Consider the following 20,009-nt stretch of genomic DNA (forward strand, 5'->3'; position numbering starts at 1 on the left):
AACTTTGACAGCAAAGTTTGAAGAGAAAACGTCATAATGGGACCTCAAGCGAGTCTGAATGCAGCATTAAGCCGCAGCTGCAGTAATCCGGACTGAAGTCCAGATACTTTAAAAGTAAAGAAAATCAAAGTATTGCACTCCTCCGACAGCTTGTTGCATCATTCCAGATTATTCCCGGTTTGAATCCAGATGTGTGAAGCCTGCCCTGACCTCCGGAGCCCTCGCATCAACCCTGCGATCGGGTCTCCACCTGCAGCCTCGTTCTGTCTGAGCAGAACCGGCTGGATGGAGATCAATGGCAGCGCGTGAGAATCGCTTGGCTTTTCGAAAGGTTGCTGCAGGTTTTGAACTTGGGGCCGATCCACTGAGGATTCATTTTCTTTTTTTCATGAGATTCAGCGTTGGTTGTGTTCTGAATGGACCTGCTGCCGATGAGACCAATGAACCAAAGTCTAGTCAACAAACAACAAACAGCGCTCGAAAATGGAAATGTTTCCATATTTTTAAGTGCTTTTTTTTTTTATGGAATCTGAGCTGAATTAATCAGAAGACCTGCTTTTGATTTACTCGGATCCTGTCTAAAGTGCAATAAATTGTAAGCTCATGCATCACCATGAGCGATCAGATGCAAATGGAAATATTCAAATGAGGGTTTTGCATGTATTAGTTTAGTCTAGAACGTTCTGCTGGTATCACTTCCATTTGTCTGAGCTTTATTTTACCACACCGCGATCGGGTGGAGCTCAGAGCTCCACAAGCACAAAACGGGACGAGATTAAACTTATTAAGGGATGAATCACAGCTGCAGAATAACAGAAGAGAAACAGAAGCGGTTCAGAAAAGAAGGGAAGAACGAAGAAGGTGCAAGACAGAAAAAATATCGCCTGATAAAATCTGCTAATGAAAGTCGTGGGGGGCCAGCTGAGGAAGCGTCTCTGACCACCATGAGCTGCATCTCCTTTTCTAACGGTAAAAACAAAAAATGCTGTAAATCACATTGGAAGTTACGTCTTCATAAAAAAAACTTCTTCCAGTTTTTTTTTCCAGAACTTTTAAGAAACGCCTGATATTCTACAATAAAGAAGGCAAATGAACTAAGTGCATTTGCCTTCTTTATTTATCTTCTTTATTTATTTGTTTTATTCTTACAATTCTCTGTGCCAAACTGCCAAGACTTCAATCCTGTGTGCTGTTTTTGGTTTTTTTGCACATCTGTCAGAGAATTTCAGCTTCTGTGTGTGTGTGTGTGTGTGTGTGTGTGTGTGTGTGTGTGTGTGTGCGTGCGCACAATATTTGCTTTAAGCTACTACGTAATGGGATGAGAACCTGAACATGGGAAGGAGCTGAAGTGTGAGCACAGCCGAGGCGGATTTAGAAGAGTTATATTTAACAGATGAGACTTGAAAATGTCGGTTTTTTAGTTTTTTAAGGTGTGACGCTCTCAGGTGTGAATGTTTTACAGCTTTTTGAGTCGGATGTTTCTGTTTTGAGAGGAATAAAAAGTGCAGATGAAGACGCCTGCCAATTCTCCCGATCTGCTTTTTTTTTCTTCATCATGAAAATATTAAGTCAGATAAAATACTCAAAATATCCAAAAGCTGTTTTTTTTTTTTTTTGTTTTTTTTTTTTTTAAAAACAAGTTGGCAGATTTTTTAAAACTGAAAAAAATGTAGTTAATAACATATGCGTTTGCAGAGGTGATGAATCAGGGTTACCACAGCAGAGCCGAGACCGATAGAACGGTTTATGAAATTAAATTTAAAAAGAGGGAATAAAAGGAAGCGAAGCAGGTTTGAGAAATAAAATTAAGAGCGGCATTTCTGAAGGGAACCCGGGATTACCTGACAAACAAATGATCTCCAATCCGCGGTTATTTACAGCCATTACAGATCGGATTGATACCCCAACCACACCGAGAGACAATTTAGCACCTGGTATTAAGGAGGGATTTGTACTGAAATCGTGACATCTGCTGGCAGGACTTCACTGTTTGTTCTGGATTCTCCTCACATCTTCATCTAATCTCAGGATTAAACCTTCCTGTTCAGTTCCCAGAAGGAAGATGACAGTTTTCTGCTGCCATTTGACATAATCTGCATGTAAGAGTTAAAGCGTTTCCCCTGTATATTTTCCTGTGAAAGCCGCCGCTCGTCTCCGGGTCCGCCGCCGCTCTTCCTCTCTGTGAAACCAACGTTTGAGGAACTGAAGCAACGCTGCAGATGTAAACAACATAATAATATATTCTGCTCTGGCAGCTGCAGGAAAGGCTCCTCGCTCTGTATGGATCATTATATTCTCATGAAGTGAGAAAACAGTGTGTGTCCACTGTTCATCACGAGGGTCGGGGTTACCCTGGATGTGGAGTACAGTCAAGCTCAGATTCAGATGTATTGCGAAGAATTATTTACCAGTGTATGAGAACTGCTGCTACAGATTGAAATTCAGCTTATTGAATTAAAACGCATGCATGTGAGAATCTGTACCTGGACATTCATTCAGTTTCCCAACATTAAAGGAAAACCTCATTAATATTTGATGTAGATGTTGACTTGCCGCAGAGGGACACATGCATGTCTGCTGCATGGTGATCAAACGTGCTGTCGGTCACGCCCCTGTCCTGGAGGCTTTACTAATTCATGGACAAACGTTCAGCTTCGGGTTGAATCACTCTTTGATCTGTCCACTCAGAGTTCGCCAAACTCAGAACTTTGGGACGTTTAGGTGATCGTTTATGTTTTAAAATGGAAAAGCAGTAAGACGTATATTGTGATGGTAGATTTCTCTAAACGGATTATTCAGACTACTATTTCATGTTTATTTGTTTAACACGTGAAAAGAAGAAGCTCTTATTCTCTGTTATTTCTCTTATTTCATCCCACATTATATTGAAAAATACCGGTACTTAATTTTGTCTTTTTTTTTTTCTTTTTTTTGAACATTGATGCTGAATATTTCAGACTGTGTCTGATAACCTGAGAGAAAGCTGTGAATTAGTGATGAATGGAATCGAATTTATGAGGCATCTTTTATTGAATTTAAGAATTTTTGGGAGATTTTCACGTTATGGTATCTTGTCTTGGTGGGAGTGGGTGTTTCTGACGTGTGGCTCCTTCTGGCCCCCGCAGGGTAACCAGGACACACCGGCGCCCCCGGACCCATCCATGGCCCAGGCTTACCCGTCGGCCCAGTTCGCCCCCCCTCCCCAGAACGGCATCCCAGCGGAGTTCACCGCCTCGCACCCACACCCGCATCCGCACACCCACCCGCATCCGCACCAGCACCCGGCGGCGGCGCAGGACTACAGCGGCGTGCAGGCGTCCGTCAGCGAGCACCCGCTCAACATGTACCAGACGACACAGAGCCACAGCGAGCCCGGCGGCTCCGAGTCCGCCAGCCAGACGGTCACCGGCACAGCCACAGTAAGTCCCGCAGCGCCCAGACAAACATGGCTGCCAGAAACAACCACATGCTGCTCGTCGACAACAGAACTTCAACTCAACCAACACATCGGATGCTTCTGAGTCCAACCAACAGTTTGAGTCTGAACCGGGACGGAAACCTCTAGAATGTAAACAAGCTCACGTTTGAAATGATTATCAGAATCGTCCCAGTTCAAAGGTCAAACAACCAAACGACGAAGTGCAACTCAGAATGAGAACCATGGAGAGTCAGCTTTACGTCATTTAGGCCCACAGCCGCGTTTCAAAATAAAACACATCGATTTTTCATTCTCACGTTAGAAGAGCTTCATGTCTAAACGGTGAAACGTCTGTTTCCAAGGAAACCGCAGAAACTCTGAAAACGATGTCGTCTTCATGTTGGTCCACGAGCTGGAGCTTTAGTAGTGAAACCACCGAGAACAGTACACTCCGAACAGTAACACTGGAGAACACGGAGAACCGTACACTCCGCACAGTAACACTGGAGAACACGGAGAACCGTACACTCCGAACAGTAACACTGGAGAACACGGAGAACCACACACTCCGAACAGTAACACTGGAGAACACGGAGAACCGTACACTCCGAACAGTAACACTGGAGAACACGGAGAACCACACACTCCGAACAGTAACACTGGAGAACACGGAGAACCGTACACTCCGCACAGTAACACTGGAGAACACGGAGAACCACACACTCCGAACAGTAACACTGGAGAACACGGAGAACCGTACACTCCGCACAGTAACACTGGAGAACACGGAGAACCGTACACTCCGAACAGTAACACTGGAGAACACGGAGAACCGTACACTCCGAACAGTAACACTGGAGACACAGCAGTGGTTCAGAAAGTTGTTTTTCTCTGGAGACACAGTCAAAGAGTTTTTGAGAATTAGCGTTTTGCGCAGCTCTGATCACCTTCGTCTCGTAAAAGGACGTTTTCCCTCTTCACGTGAAAGCGAGTGTGAGCGAGGCCTCGGCCTGCTGGGTAATTAATCAACAGCTTGACTGAAACTGAGCTCTGCAGTCAACTGTCAGAGTGGATTTGAAATTTGTCTGAGGAAAAGTCTGGTTTTCTGCAGAGACTGTGGTCCTCACAGAGGTTTGACTGGCAGCACACACACACACACACGCACACACACACACACACACACACACGCACACACACACACGCAGAGGCCGCTGTTTGTTTGTAGCAAACAGGCAGGATGTCCAGTCCTCCGGAGAGAGCCGTGCTGGAGCAGCACCGCTGAGAGAACGACCTCCACCCGTCCACTTCCTGCCTCCACCGCTTGTTGTGGGTTTGCTCCATCGATCCACTCTGAGCCGCTGACCGGCAGCAGATGGCTTCCCGTCACTCCGCCCGGCTGCGTCGGTTTGTGTGCATTGAGAGCAGCACTTGAAGAAAACAATGATTTTGTTTTGTTTTTTTTTTCATATTTATTTCTGTGTTATCTGATTATCGCTCCAACATTGCAGTTCCCCAAAGACAATCACCAAGTGATCTCCGGGGCCTTTCCTCTAATAGAATTCATACACTTTATAATGCTGCGTGTGTGAGCGCGGCCTCGCAGGCGGCCGCAAAAACACGCGCCGCCATTTGTTCTCCGGATTTATAACTCACTTCATTTTCATAAATATTTATGACACCATTTTCCTTAAATGTCATAAAGATGGGATTTTTTTCCCTAAATAATGGATTCCCTCGGCAGCGAGGAGGAGAAAACCCTCCCGTTCCCTCCTCAGCTGGACTTTCTAACTTAATCCATGCATTGAATATCAATTTGAATCAAAATTAATCTCTTGATTATAGAAACACAATTACTAGAAATATTCACTTGACAGCCCTCTAATTAATCCAATTAAATAAATCGCTTACACAGAGAGTATAATTACTTCTGCAGCTCTTTTTAAAAGCATGACTGACGTGAATGTAGACTGAGGCAAGAGCTGTGCCATATAAAGGAAACTGACGTGTGTGTGTGTGTGTGTGTGTGTGTGTGTGTGTGTGTGTGTGTGTGTGTGTGTGTGTGTGTGTGTGTCCTCCCATATTAAAAAAAAGAAAAGAAAAAAGTTTCAGGCTAGTTTTGCACATGTTTGTCTGGTTGGATCGTAATGGGTTTTTGTAATTTAATTTCATTTTAACTGCCTTAAATGGACAACAGGAGCATCATTTAGAGCCTCCACCTTCATCTTAACACCACCTCTTCCTCTCGGGCCGGATGATGAAGCGTCTGGATGTGATGTGAACAGCTCCAGCAGCTGGCAGCAGTTTGGGACTGTCAGGAGTTTCTACTGTTTCATTGTAGATGTGTGTCGAAACGGTTAAAGCCTGGTTTGTTTTATTATTGCAGTACCACTGGTCACCAAGGGGGGCGGCACTGAGCTCTGGTGTGAACGAGAAATGATCAGAGGCTCCGACTGCTCTTCCTTCTCAGTGATCATGAACTTTATTATTTAACCTTTCTTCTTCTGGTGTTGGTCCAGTTGATTTGGCGCGGCGCCCCCTGGTGGACGGATCACTAAACGCTCCTGCAGTATCGAGGCAGTTTGAAGTGCCTGCTTCAGCGACCTGCTGAAGACCGCTGAGGTCTCTGGATGTGTGTCGGGTGGTTTTGGGAACCAAGGACGGCGTTGTCCCGAGTCTGTCCTCAACGCCGCTGCTCTCGCTCTGAACGTCCTCGTCCACGCTCTTCAGTCAGCTTCTGGAACGAAGAGATGAATTCATCCTGATGTGGACGAGCGAGGCTCCGGTCCGCCGTCCTGCTCCGCCGGTCTCCAGCAGCAGCAGCAGTTTGCGGAGCAGGAAATGTGATTTTCCAGCTTTAATCCTTCATAACGTTGATCATTTCCTAGTGGGGAATGCAGCAGCTGAAAGTGCCGCCTGATGATTTATTTGCTGCGGCCTCTAAATGACTCCAGCAGAGGAAGGAGAGGAGATGTGGTGTTGCACATCTGGAAGTCCCATCAGCCGTCCTCCTGCTGTCCTGCTGTCCTCCTGCTGTCCTGCTGTCCCGCTGTCCTCTGCTCCACTCATCGAGCTTCTTTTCGTGCCACTTTACCTACTTTTTGTTGGTGATAGAAGTCTTCCAAAGCCTTGAAGGATCGTCACCACAGTTAGCATTAGCATCCCAGGCTAACAGCTTGAGCTCCTTCAGAGTCCGGATATCCTGTAACCCATCCAGAGCTCTCCGCGGTGTCAGAAGAATAAAAACAAACACTGTGAAAGCTGTCGTTTACTGTGTGTCAGCTGCTCCCAAGGTGTTATTAAACTACGGTACTCTGCTTTTCCTGCACTGCCTTCAACGCTGCCACCGCCGTTTCTGAAGTGTAGGAAACAGACTGGACGTCTGCAGTCAGTCAGGATACTGTTATCTGTGTATCGTCCATTTCTGATCTCTGGATCGTTATAAAAGCAGCACACATGATGCAGAATGAGTTTTGCCTGACGCTTTTAAAGATGCTGCCTCTCTTAGTGGACGTCTTCATTCCAGTAGACGCTGTCTTCTGAAGGAGCGGTGACGATGAGTCCTGGAGGTCTTTCCAGAACCCTCCTGGCGCTCAGAGGTGGTTCACCATCTGAATGTGAGCCATCCTGGACCTGCTGAAGACCTTTCTCCACACACTCGGCTCCGGAGCAGATCATTAGAAATCACCAGACCCTGAAGGCTCTTTGCTCCTCGAGCCGCTGAGTTGAACCGGCCCGTTGGCTTCCCGGGAGTCTTCAGGACGCCCTTTAGTTTGGCGTGGCGACGGCACACACTCCAGTGACCCGGAGAGAAGAGCCTGAATGTCAGAGGTCAAACTGAAAACGACGGGATCAACAAGAATCCACCACCTGCCTCCGATCCCCCGATGTAGATACGAACATCGTTCAGCTGGAGGAAGGTAACCTGGATTCCAGCCTGAAGCCAGCATGACTCTGTAACGTGACTCTGCTACTGCAGTTACAGCGACGCCGTTCTTTGAGCAGGACGGACCTTCCTCCAGGCTGAACGTACATACTCCTTCATGCATTTACCATTTTGACGCAAAGTCCATATATCGATCATCTATCATGTGTCTTCCGTCCATTAGTGGAGTGGCCCGGCTTCGGGTTCCAGCTGAGGCCGGATGGAGCTCAGGATACACTCGTCTTTAAAGCGAACACCTGCAGCCGGTCGTCCCAGTGAACGCCAGCTCCGACCCACACCTCCCCGCTGCAGAAGCCCAATGGAAGTCCAAAAATCAGAAACACAAACGGGGTTGTGTTGAATATCTGGTGAGAGCTGATATTTAGAGCAGCGCTCTGAAGAGTGCTGAATGTTAAACCAGTTCTGCTCTCAGAACGATGAGAAACCGAACCTCTCGGTGCTGACCGCGCTCTGCGAGTTTGGAAAAGTCAACCTCATTACAGAGAAAAGTCTCAAAGAAACAGCAAAGAAGTGTAAACAGATGTCCTTCCTGGCAGAGCGCTGTGAGTGGAGCTGCAGGACGAGTTACCTCATCTGATCGGAGTGTTTACAGGCCGACGTCAGCCGGGGACCGAGCCACCGCTGCTCCTCGCTCTGAGGGGGCGTGTCCAGCGGAGCGGCCGCCGTGGCGGGCGAGGTGGCTGCACCCCTTAAAGTCTTGGCCGAGGCGCTCGGCAGATTGCACGTCCTCTCAGGACGCCTCTGTCTACGGCCTGGACGGGCCTTCTAACGGGGACAAGAAGAAACTGCACAGTCGGCGAATAGAGGGCAGGGAAGTGGCGAATTCCCGGCAAAGCGGCTGCAGCCTGCAGAGCGTCTCACTGGGAAGCAGCAGAGGTGAACGCAGCGTCGTCCTCCGGTCGGCGCGTTTTCACTGCAGGAGCGAAAGAACTTCGAAATAAAGAGTAAAACTCCAGCCTGTCAGAGAGAAGAGGAGGAGGAGAAGGCAGTGCTCCATACAGGCCTGCACAGTGGTGTAGTGTTCAGCTCTCTCAATTCACTACAGGAAGGCCACAGGTTCAAGACTGGGCCGGGCCGTTGTGCGGGGAGTTTGCATGTTCTCCCTGTGCCTGCCTGGGTTTCCTCCCTGATTGTAAAAACCTGTGCGTGAGGCCAGACGGCTCGGTGTGGCCCACGGTGGAGGATGGTCCCTGCAGAATGTAACCGGTGGAGTTCTTCTTGTCATTCACATGAAACCATGTTTCTTTTTTTGTTTGTTTTTTTAGGCTGATCGTATCAACTGGATTTACAGTCACTGATCAGGACCAGGCAGAACGTTGACATTTAAAAGCAAACTTAAGATACTATAATTATCATTCCTCAATTATTCAAATCATTATTTGATTCACGTGGATTTCAGTGCTTTTTATGAATATTGTTTTATTGAGTTGTACTCTCGTGTTTGAGGATTGTTTTGGTGTTTCTGCAGCTTCCAGCTGGAATATTTTACCTGTTTGCTTCTGTTATTTGGTGCAGCGGGGAAATAGTGTCTGTGTTTGAGGACTTTGTGCGGCACTGTATTTAAATGTGCATTTCATTGAACTAGCTCCACGGTTTATTGTAAGTTTCTATTGATGTCTGGATGCTCGGTCATATTGCTGCAGACGTCACACCCAGAGCCTGATTCACGGCTCCAGTGAGGCTTCTGGCTTTTTTTTTTCCCTCTCTTCCCTCCATTTGAAAATAATGTGGTGGACACTGTGTCTTCAGGTTTCATTTTATTGTGTCCTCTGTCATGTCGGAGCACCTGATCTCCGCCGCCGCCGCCGCGGTTATGATCTCCAATATGTCTGAAAGTGCTCCACTTCCAGCCCGGCCTGGCGTCGCGCTCGCATCGCTGATGCCAAAGGGATGAGCCGAGCTGCTCGGTCTCACTGTTTGTTTGTTTTGTTCCCGCACGGCGAGTGTAGGCGGATGTTGCCGCAGCCAAGGAGCTCTGCACAGATTGCAGTCGCTGCTGTGTGTGTGTGTGTGTGTGTGTGTGTGTGTGTGTACACTCCTTTACATATGCGTGCTGGTATATACGGTACCTAGGCATTGCATGGAAGGCCTGCAATCTGCTGGCCTTATGCTGCTTCTTTTTCAAGCTCACACGCCCACACACACACACACACACACACACACACACACACACACACACACACTGGGGCTGTACTTTCAGCTGGAATCCAGCCTGAAACTGTGCGTGAGCTAAAGACGGAGGGAAGGGAATGGAAAGCGGTTCAGTGTGGCGGTATTTTCCACTCGCGCCGGCGTTTTCTGACCAACCTATGGAGCAAACGACGCTGCCTTTTGTTCTGGGCGGAATTAGCAGCCGTTTCAGGAGGTCACACTCCCCCAGCGTGTGCGTTCTGTGAAGGCTGAGCTGCAGCGTTCTTTGTTGCGCCTTGCGCTGGGCGTGATTCGGTGTTCCTCGCCCTCCGTGTGATGCAGGAGGCTGCCGGTGACAGAGCTCTCCCCGCAGTGTGGGTATTGCTTTATGAACCGGTCCATAAATAAATTAGCTCAAAAGCCAGAGAAGAGACACTGCAACAGCTTTTGTAACAGACACGCTCGCAGTGTAATAAGAGACTGTGGCGTTCTCTCTTGTGTTTAACAGCCATTGATCTCACTCACACTGAGAGCTAAAGGACAAACACAGACTGCTGATGGTCCCCTGGATTTGTGTGTGTATGCTTGCATAATTTAACTCTTTGTCTCGGGCGCCGTTTGGAGCTGGCGTGACACATGTGCTCGTCTGCATTCACGTCCCGAGCCGTGACACTGTTTTCTCCACGCCAACATCAGAGACAGGCTTCTTTTCTTTTTTTTCCCTCCGGACACGCCTCTTCACACATTCAGACGACACACACTCTGATCCGCAGCCTGCAGAACCCCCTCCGCTCAAATTACAGCTTGGAATGAGAGTTACATATGTATAGTTCTATGAATTCTGGATAAGGCGCTATGTAATACCTGGGTTTCCATTGCCTGTGGCGGTCTGGGGGAATTCATTTGAACTCTGTGCACGACACTCACCCGCAGCCAGCTGATGGAGCCTTGTAGTTCAGGCGAGAGCAATACAAAGCAGTCAAATGGATTATTGGGGTTCTGGATGAAAGAACTGCTGGATTTGGCCTCAGAAATAGAACCGTAAGAAACAGAGAACGGGAGCAGATTAGATCAAAACGCAGTGTTTTCTCATTTAATCATCCGGTTTTTATCATCACCGCAGTCCATTGATCTTCATACAGAAACCTCAGAATCCATCATAATTATCACCAAGTCGGAGTTCTGGATTCTGTGTAAAATGTTTTCTAAAAAAAGATGAAGGCTGTGATTTTTAGGTGCAGACTTCAGAAATTTATCACAAATTAATGCATGGGAATAGAAATGAGGGCGTGAATAAAGTGTCGGGAAAGTTGAAAATATAGCAAAATCAAGCAGTAGATAAGGAGTTATTGGGAGTGCAGCGGTCTGAACTGTAAAACAGCGTTGAGGTGCTGTCATGCTGCGGCGCTGCTCTGCCGCCTCTGGTACTGGAGGCACCGGGCGTATCAAAGGAATGATGAAATCTGAAGATTGCCAAGACGTTTCATGGAGGAATGTGTTCTGCAGCGTCAGAAATCCCAGTCTGAGGTGGAACTCTGGAGCAGGACAACGAGCGTTTCACTGCATCCAACCGAAATCTGTCACCGCGCCAACAACCGCCGCAAAGTTCAGGACGAGCCGCGAGGCGGCGGAGCGGAAACGTGTCAGAAACACCAGAGCGCTTCAGTTTCTCATGTGGGCCACAAACCGGGACGTCAGAGGACGGCCGGGTCCACGGTGAAGAGATGAATCCTCCTGATGAACCGCTGCCGCCGCCGCCGCGCCGGCCTCGTCTCGGCGCCGCGCTGTACGTCATTATCACAACAAGCGCAGGATAATTGCTTTTGTTTTGGAAGGAAAGAGATCCAGACTGTCACGTCGGCCTGCATCTTCGCCCTGGTGAGACATCAGCGGAATGAGACCGGAGCAGGCAGAGGCGAGCGCTCGTACTTTTGAAGCTTCCTCTCACCTGAGGATGCAGCCGGCTGAGGAATGAGTGGAACCTGTCTGTTGTTGCTCCGCAGCTGAAGCACTGGAGCAGCGATCCGGCCTGGCTGAGCCCCATGCTTCACCGCATTCAGCTTCCGCTACAGATTAGCCTCATGTTTCGTCCCACAGTCTTTCAGACTGAGATCTCTCGATGTCCAGGTGTGTGAAACATCCTGCTGGGTGCAGGATGTACAATACCTCCCTGATACCCGCCACAAAACATGCATTCAAACAACAATACACCCAGATAACCTGTAATTATCTGTAAAGCGACACTTTCAAGAAAAGAGGCTGAATTTATTTTCAGAGATCCGGTTTTCTCTCACTGTTATTCTGGAGAGACGAGGCGCCAGGCGAGAGGCGGGGCCTCTGAAGCGAGGCGAGGGAACGCCGGCTGAAAGGAAATTATCCACAATAAAATGTTTTCAGAAATGTTCTTCCATCATGTCATACTGTGTGTCAGTGAGTTCGTGGATCAAACGACTGAAACCCGTGTGAGATGACGGCCGATGTGTGACTGACCCCCGATGAGCGAGTGAACCCCGTCATGAAAGCATGAAGACCCGGTGAGAGGATCGGTTCAGCGGCTGATCAGAGAGTAATCTGGATACTGGGAAAGCCGCGAACGTCCATCACCGCAGCTCTCTGTACCTGGGAGGCCACTGGACACAGAAACAGGATTTCATCAGCTGCATTCACCCATTCATCCACCAGGGTCCAGACACACTCACATGTACATGGGAATCGAACCGCTGACCTTGGGATTGGAAGGCGGTGTGCGCTCCCGGCCGGCTGCAGCCTGAGGTGGTGAATGCATGATGACTTCAGGAGCTCGAACATGTTTCCTGCCTGGGAGTGAGTGAATGAGCGTCCCGGCGTCGCTCCTCTGCCGACCGAGGTCGTCCGGGACGGCGGGACGGCGGGCTGACACGCTGCGCCCCCGTGGCGGCCCGGGAACCCTGGGAACCCCGGGAACCCCGGGAAACGGGCGCCGTTGTCCAGAGCGTTGAGGTGTTCGCTCGGCGCTGGACGAGCCGTCCGTCCGCATAAACGAGCTGGGATCGAACTGGCCAAGGCTGGAGCGGCGCCGTCGACCTGGACGTCCCTCCGGCGCTCCATCGACGCCCACCTGGAGCAGCAGCTGCTCCGCCATTACCCACAAACACTCCAGCAGCAGAGCAAACGCCGTAGTGAAGGAACCGCTTCGGTCTGAGGCTTTACAGCCTGAAACACACCCGGAAACCCGTCTGCAGCAGAAGGGTTGACGGAAGAGAGGACGTGGGAGATGGAGGGAATATCTGCTCTCCAACGTCGCTTCATTCTGGGTCAATCTTCAAGATTACTATTATTGTTATTTCATGTCAATACAATATGCAAGAGCAACAAAATGACTCACGGAGATGGCTTCCCTTAAGCAAAAGACAACACAACAAACATAAAAACCGGGAAATAAAAGCTGCTGACAATGAAAAATCTTTAGCTCTTTTCAGTTCAAGTAAAAGTCGATACAACAGAATATGAAGGAAATAAATTCAAACATGGATTTCTTCTGACTGAAGCTGATGGTGTGAACAAATCTAACATAATGACGCTATTCAGCATTCTGCCGTCCTCCACCTCTAACGCTCCTCTGAAATCAGTCTGCAGAACGGACTCCTGCCCTGCATTTCTCTGATGCTGCAATAAGAAAAGTGCTTTAGAAATGATTTGATTTGATTTGATTTGATCTCAGCTTTTCCACGAGAAGACAAACTTCGGATTTCTGAAGCCTGAGTTTGTTTCAGGTTCATTTCTACCACATCGCTCAAAGAAAAACCCAGACAGGCTGAGCACAGACAGGAGCTGATCCACTGCTCCACCGCGCCGCCCGGGAAAATGTAGAAATCATCATCGGACCAAACTAAGTTGTTGATGACCTTCTGACCCCAGAGGGTTTTTATTACCAGGAATCCTGTGAAGTTGTGGCTTCTCAAAGTGTTTTATCTTTCATTTGTGTGTCCCCCCCCCCCTCTCTCTCTCTCTCTCTCTCTCTCCCTCCCTCGCTCTCTCTTCAGCAGACAGATGATGCTGCCCAGACAGACAGTCAGCCTCCAACACAGACTGTACCTGAAAGCACAGACAGCAAGGCCCAGCCCAAGAGACTGCACGTCTCCAACATCCCCTTCAGGTTCAGAGACCCCGACCTCAGGCAAATGTTCGGCGTGAGTACAGCGGCCCCGACACGCTCGCCCCGGCCCACGGCGCCGGCGCTCTCTCATCAGCTCGTCTTGTTTCTTCACAGCAATTTGGCAAAATCTTGGACGTGGAAATCATTTTTAACGAGCGCGGATCCAAGGTATGGACTCTCCCTCTGGTTTCCTTCATTCAGAGTGAGACGAACTCCTCCTGTCTGAGGAAAGTGGTGAAAGGAGTGTGAGAGATGGTAGCAGAGACGTTTTATCTTAAGTTTCAAACTAAATCTGCTGCTGGACTGAACTTGGGACACTTGTCAGAATGAAACGATGCACAGAGGGATGTGTGACGAATGAAGAGGTCACATGTTTGCTGTTAGGAGTGTAAATGAGAAACGTCCAGTCAATGAAACGTTCAATGATAAACAGCGTCCATGAGGGACAATATGATTTAGATATTGATGGAAATGTTGCAGACTGATGTTCAAAGTTAATTAGGCGTTTTCCCGCTCTATTCCGTTAATAAAGCAGAGTCGGAGCAGATCAATACTCCTGTATTAAAATGTCCTCCGGAGAACAGAAGCTCGTTGTTTCTGAGTCCTTCTCTTTGGACTTCAGCTCCATTTAGAGTCTGGACTTCTCCGGGGCTTTTCATTGACATGCTTTTAGCTTTTCTAATGATTCAGTTTCTGATAATTTCTCATGAAAGGCCAGCGCACGGCTCTTTCTTCATGCTCTCCTAAATTCCCTCTCATGCGAGCTCAGATTAATGTATTTACAACATGAGACGACTGCAGTCAGACTGCGTGGCCGGTACGGCCGCGGACCTCCGCCGTCCAGGAATTCATTACAGAGCCGCGTTATTAACCTCGTGGCCTCGGATTGTTGGTCTGTGTGCGTAATGAATGGCACAGAACTGTAAAACGCTGCCGTCCCCGTAAAGCCGACGAAATGCCTTGTCAAACAACATGCTCACGTTTTATGGCTGAATTACAGCAGGGAGGAGTGTCGTCCGCTCCGACCAGAGAGACACCTGCAGAGACGTCCCGTCCACAGAGACATGGACAGACGGCGAACCGGAAGCTCGGTCCTCACCATGAAACTCCCAGAACAGACGACATGACGTTCTGGAAGCCGCCATGTTTGAAAATGTCTGTGTTCTCACCCCTGGGCAGAACGGCGGTGCAGTACCGCCACCCTCCATCAGGGCGGAGCTCCAGCATCTCAGAAACGTTCCACCCCAGGCGTCGTTTTCAACACGTTTTTGCTGCGGTGGTTTCATTGATTGGACTCATTATTCAGTCGTTTCTCCAGCGAGCTGCAGACTGTGAACCAGAGTTTTCTGTCCTGGTTTCAGAGCAGAGACAGAGAACAGGAGGATGTTTGATTCTTCCTCAGTTCAGTCAAACAGGGACCTAAGCTTTCTAGAGAGTGTGTATATGAATAGAAATCCCTGCAGCTGAGTGACGGAGGACCGTCTGGTCAGACTCCGTCTGAAGACACTTGTCCTGAAGTCTCAGTCTGTCTGCTTATCAGCTTATTGTTATTGATGTTTTTAGATGCCATGTAATCACAAATCACATGAAATGATACGAAAACCTTGAAATAAGAGACTTAAATAACATGTTCTTCCAAATTGCTGCAGAGCATTAAAACTTTGTAGTCTCATTGGTACAGAGATTCTTGCAGACGTCCAGACTTTGAGGCCGTCTGATGTTTGCAGCCTCTCACTCCTGGTTGTGTGTATCTGTGTGCAGCTGACTGACGTGATCGCTCCCACAGCTCTCTGTAATGTTTGATTTCTCCTGAAATGACGTTCTTGTTCTTTCCTCTTTCCACTCCACTCGCAGGGTTTTGGGTTTGTAACGTTTGAGCATAGCATGGACGCCGACAGGGCAAGAGAGAAATTACACGGCACCGTGGTGGAAGGCCGTAAAATAGAGGTGCATGTTCTCTCATACTTCCTCAAGTCTCCCCTGCTCCCCTGCTCTCTCCCCTCTCTGTGTGTTTGTTGATGAGGGTTGCTGTTGGTGAGTGTTTGGCAGTCCACCGCCACTTCCCACCTCGCCATCTCTCTTAATACATCAAGCTGTCAAGTCATGCAAGCCTCATCAGCTCCCTTCTCTCGTGCAGCTTCATCAATCCAAACCCAAATAAATGTTGACACGTCACTGGGCCCACATTTCTGTATGTGAGAGACTTTCTTTCTTTATTTTTCTTTGTTAGTTTGCTCTTTTTGTTCCGTTTTGTTGTTTTTCCTGCTTTTGCACTGTGGAGAAACTGTAACCTTCATGAAGGTTTGGAGCAGATGAACGTTTGCTGTCGGTGCTGAGTTGATCCTGACCTGTGAAAATGTCCTTACACATGTTGCTGAAGACAGACGGCTTCCCCACACAAACCCTCAGACCCACACATCGAGCTCGTCCTCTGCACAGAAAGTATTTCAGAGCTGGAGGCCGTGCGGAGACGGGAAGGTGTACGTCTCGGCTCCTAATCTGTTAGTCAAGAACAGCAGAACTCTCAGCTTTTCACCCTGATTTCAGCTTATCAAAAATTATAAACAGCTTGTCCTTCATCTGTCCCTCAGAGACTCAGTGATCTAACCAGTAGAGTAGAGTAAACCCTGTGGAGGAGTGCAGGTCGGGGTCATTTGATCAGGATCTCTTTATTGAGGTGGCGTTTTCAGCAGACCCCGTCCTTCACCCAAATGAGGGCTGACGTCCACCAGTCGCCCTTTAACCAAACTAGCTAACTGACTGAACTATCTGGAAGTACCAGTTGCTCTGATTACCTTCATACTTTTCTGCGTGGTTAACCTCTTGCCTTTCTCTCAGCCCCCATCGTATCTTATAGCTCAGTAATGTTGGAATACGCCTCGTCCACGTGTCAGAGTTCAGCAGGACGGAGAGCTCTTCCAGGCTTTTGCATCTTGCACACCAACGATAATGACTGTTTTCCCTGAGCTGCAGCGCAGAACAGCCTAATCCCCCGTGCTTTGTCCAGATTTTGCAGCGAGATTTCATGTCTGCCAGAATCTCCCAGCTTATCTAAAAAGTCCCAAAGTCTCTGCAGACAAGTGGGGAAGAAGCGGGCCTGCCGGGGCGCCCAGAGGTCCGGCCTCCTCGTGCTTTGTGCCGCTGTCTTATCCACGCAGCATCAAAAGCTCTCCGGCCTCCTCCACATTATCTTCAGCAGGCATTTTGCTTCTGACCTTTTCAGGTCAAATCCCGAGCTCCTCTTGAGGTACTGTCCATGTATCCTCCAGGAGCTTTTCGGCTCTCTAAAGATAACTCTTCTTTCACTCGCATGCAAAGAATCCTAATTTCATGAGAGTCCGTCCAGCGCCGCCTTCAGCAGCAGAGCCTGAACCCTGCCGGGTGTTTCAGTGACCGAGGTCTGTTTCCACAACCTAAAGCCCACAACTGGTCAGGAACTGATCCATGTAGGACCTCACTGTGCTTCGATGCCGTTTGCCAGATTTAAAGTGAGTACAGTTAAATAAAGCTAAATATTTCCCTCTGGTTACCACTAAGACGGGTAAACCAGCAGGAGGCATTTTGGGGCGTTGTTCTGGAGCATCCCGGCGTGAAGGGAGGCGGTTCAGTCCAGGTCTCCCAGATCACTGATCCTGGTCGACAGTCAGCTGCTTCTCAAACACTTCTGAGGTTTTTCCACCAATGCAAACATGCTTCTGTGGTCTGAACTGAGTCCAGCGATCCTCCCGTGGCTCTAATTGAATTCCTTCTGATTTATGAAGGGATTTGAAAATCTAGAGGAATGTTCTGGAATCCCGACATGGACGGCTGCACGGCCGTCCAGACCCGTCGGCCTCGTAGATTTCTTTATTTCTGGCTTTCCTGGTTCTCAATGAACCGAATCCAGCTCTGGCGGCGTTCTTCTTGTTTATACATATTGGTTGCGAGCTGCGGTGAAATGTTTGGTCTCACTTGCGAGCAGTTTGTCAACGTCAGCGACCGTTTCTGCCCGGAGGGGAGGTCAGGCTCCTGAATCCTGCAGGCCAGAGGACAGCTCCATTACAGAATGAAAGCAATTAACATCAGTGGTGTGGAGGGACTCAGAGGAACCCTCCTGACACGCTGCTGCCTCTGTTCGCTACTACAATGGGCTTGAAGTTAAGCTATTATGACTGTGTTGTAGAAAAGCGGAGCCAGTGACTCACTCACAGGAGATTACAAGCATATCTTATGTCCTTGATTATAATTAGGCAAAAAGAAACGGACACACAAGCAGGATCATGGGAATTGTTTCCAATACCTAAACGTAGAGTCTGTGGAAAATAGCTGCAGCGGTGGCTATCCTCCTGGGCCAGGTCCCCTCCACCGGGCTCTCCACACTGCGGATAACATCAGGACCACATCTTTATTCACAGACACAGTCCTCCTTGTTCTCTGCAATACAAGCATTCATATTATCCTTCAGCTGTCGAGTCATTTCAGAGGATTCTAATGTGTGCGGATAGCATTTTAAAAAAGGCAGAGTGACTTTATGTGCCTTTAAGTGTTTGGACTTTCTTTCTTGACAGACGAGGCATAAATAAGGCAGAAAAAGAAGCATCTTTCTGCCATATATACTAATATTATTATCAGCAGTATTTACTCTGCTGAGGGGAAGCCAGAGCGTCGCAGGAGGCGTGGTGCTGGGGAGAGCGGCGTCCAGAGCGGCGTCGGGAGGCGGCGGCTCGGTGCTTGTGTGCAGAGAGCTGAAGGAGAGTCTGTGCAGTGGAATGATTACACTGAATAAGACATTACTTACTCCTCTCTCATCCCCTCCTCCCCCACCATCCTTCCAACGGTAGCTTGTGTAGGGCCCCATCCAACACAGTCACAACGGTAACAGTACACAAACAAGTGGGCGGGGCCAAAAGGTTTGGGAATGGTAAGTGTGGGCGAGCAAGCCGTTCTGCCAGCATTTCCTCTCCCTCTCTCGCTCTCTCTGTCTCTCTCTCTCTCTCTCTCTCTCTGTCTCTCTCTCTCTCTCCCACCCTCCCTCTCTCTGCCTCCCTCTCTCTTTGGAACGTTTGCAACGCTGAAACTCACGTGACCTTTCTTTTGGATTGTGGTTGACTTGATGCTGTATAATGACATACATATTTTCTTGCGTGTCGGCGTGCGTCTTCATTTACTGAGTGTCCTCCTGATGTTGCGTGTGCGAGCGATACTGACTGGAATATGACTCTGTATGCACATCTATCTGAGATTGTTGGAAACCCCTTCCATTCCTTTATTTTGTGTTACTTTGGAAGACGATGCACCCTTCCTTTGATTCACCCTCTCAGTTGTGTTTTGATTTGGAATGATTTGACTGATTCTCGATTGACCGGTTTATTCCAGTACATCCCTTTACTTTGGTTGTTTTTCCAATCTCAATATTTACCTTTGCGATGAACTGGAGAGGCTGTTGTCCGAGTGTGAATGCTTCCCGTTGCTTTGGTTACAACAGTTCTCACATGTTGCATAATGCTCCCATCATGATCTCTTCCTCCTTCCCCTGACGACATCGTCTCCGTCTGTGTTGTCTCCTCCTCCTCCTCCTCCTCCTCCTCCTCCTCCTCCTCCTCCTCCTCCTCTTCCTCACCCATGGCATGCATCTGTACATTTACGAGACATCCTGTTGACACTGCATCTGTTGTTTTTATACTTTGGTCTGTGTCTCACTGAAATGTCACTATGTCGGGGAGAGCATGCTGAAAGACATAAGACAGAATCTCTGCAGATGGAAAAGAAGACTGGTTTTGTTTTGGATGTCTTTATCAGTGTTTCTGAATGCAGTTTTTGAAAACACAGACCTGGCATTGAGTGTTTGCTGTGACACCACGTACTGCCTCCTCTGTCAGTGACATTAGGGATCTGTGCATGCACATATAGCTCAGTGTGTGTGGTGTGTTTGGTCTACCAGCCTCGTAACTCACTGAGATCTGTCTTCACCTGCTGCAGGTCAACAATGCAACAGCCCGAGTAATGACAAACAAGAAGACTGTCAACCCATATGCAAATGGTAAGCTCAAACCCTTCGCCGCTGGAAGCATGCTCACTTTATTTCAGAACTCAACTGCTGGTTAAAAAGGAGAGCGTCATGAGTTCCACCTGGAATGTCCGGCTGATGGCGAGCCAGCTGGGAAAATTACCCCAACATGAGAGTCTACTGCTCTGAGAAGACCTTCAGCTCACACGAAGACCTGTGAAATATCTGTATAAGAAAAGAGTGTGGCTGTAAAGCCTTGCAGACGGAGACAGAATAAAGGTCTGAATCGGTCTGCAGGCTCCAGAGTTTCGAGGCCGTGCAGACATCAACAGTTGGCCCGTGGCTTTGCCAGTCACAGTTAGAGGGGAGAATGACAAAGACGCTTTCATCAGCCCCA

General features: G+C 48.6%; 1 protein-coding gene across 9 annotated transcripts in view; it reads left to right on the top strand.

Annotated features, from left to right (window-relative positions):
• LOC115387603 (RNA binding protein fox-1 homolog 1-like) overlaps positions 1 to 20,009 on the top strand; it is a 248,013-nt gene that overhangs the window by 191,904 nt on the left and 36,100 nt on the right. For 8 of the 9 annotated variants that reach the window (XM_030090384.1, XM_030090385.1, XM_030090382.1 and 5 more), the window contains 5 exons: positions 3,126 to 3,419; positions 13,514 to 13,660; positions 13,741 to 13,794; positions 15,481 to 15,573; positions 19,585 to 19,645. In XM_030090384.1, coding sequence (XP_029946244.1) covers positions 3,126 to 3,419; positions 13,514 to 13,660; positions 13,741 to 13,794; positions 15,481 to 15,573; positions 19,585 to 19,645 — 649 coding nt within the window. The remainder of the gene's footprint in view (positions 1 to 3,125; positions 3,420 to 13,513; positions 13,661 to 13,740; positions 13,795 to 15,480; positions 15,574 to 19,584; positions 19,646 to 20,009) is intronic. The other variant, XM_030090381.1, reaches the window with a different exon arrangement.

Source organism: Salarias fasciatus, chromosome 4 (assembly GCF_902148845.1).
Source record: "Salarias fasciatus chromosome 4, fSalaFa1.1, whole genome shotgun sequence".
Taxonomy (NCBI): Eukaryota; Metazoa; Chordata; class Actinopteri; order Blenniiformes; family Blenniidae; genus Salarias; species Salarias fasciatus.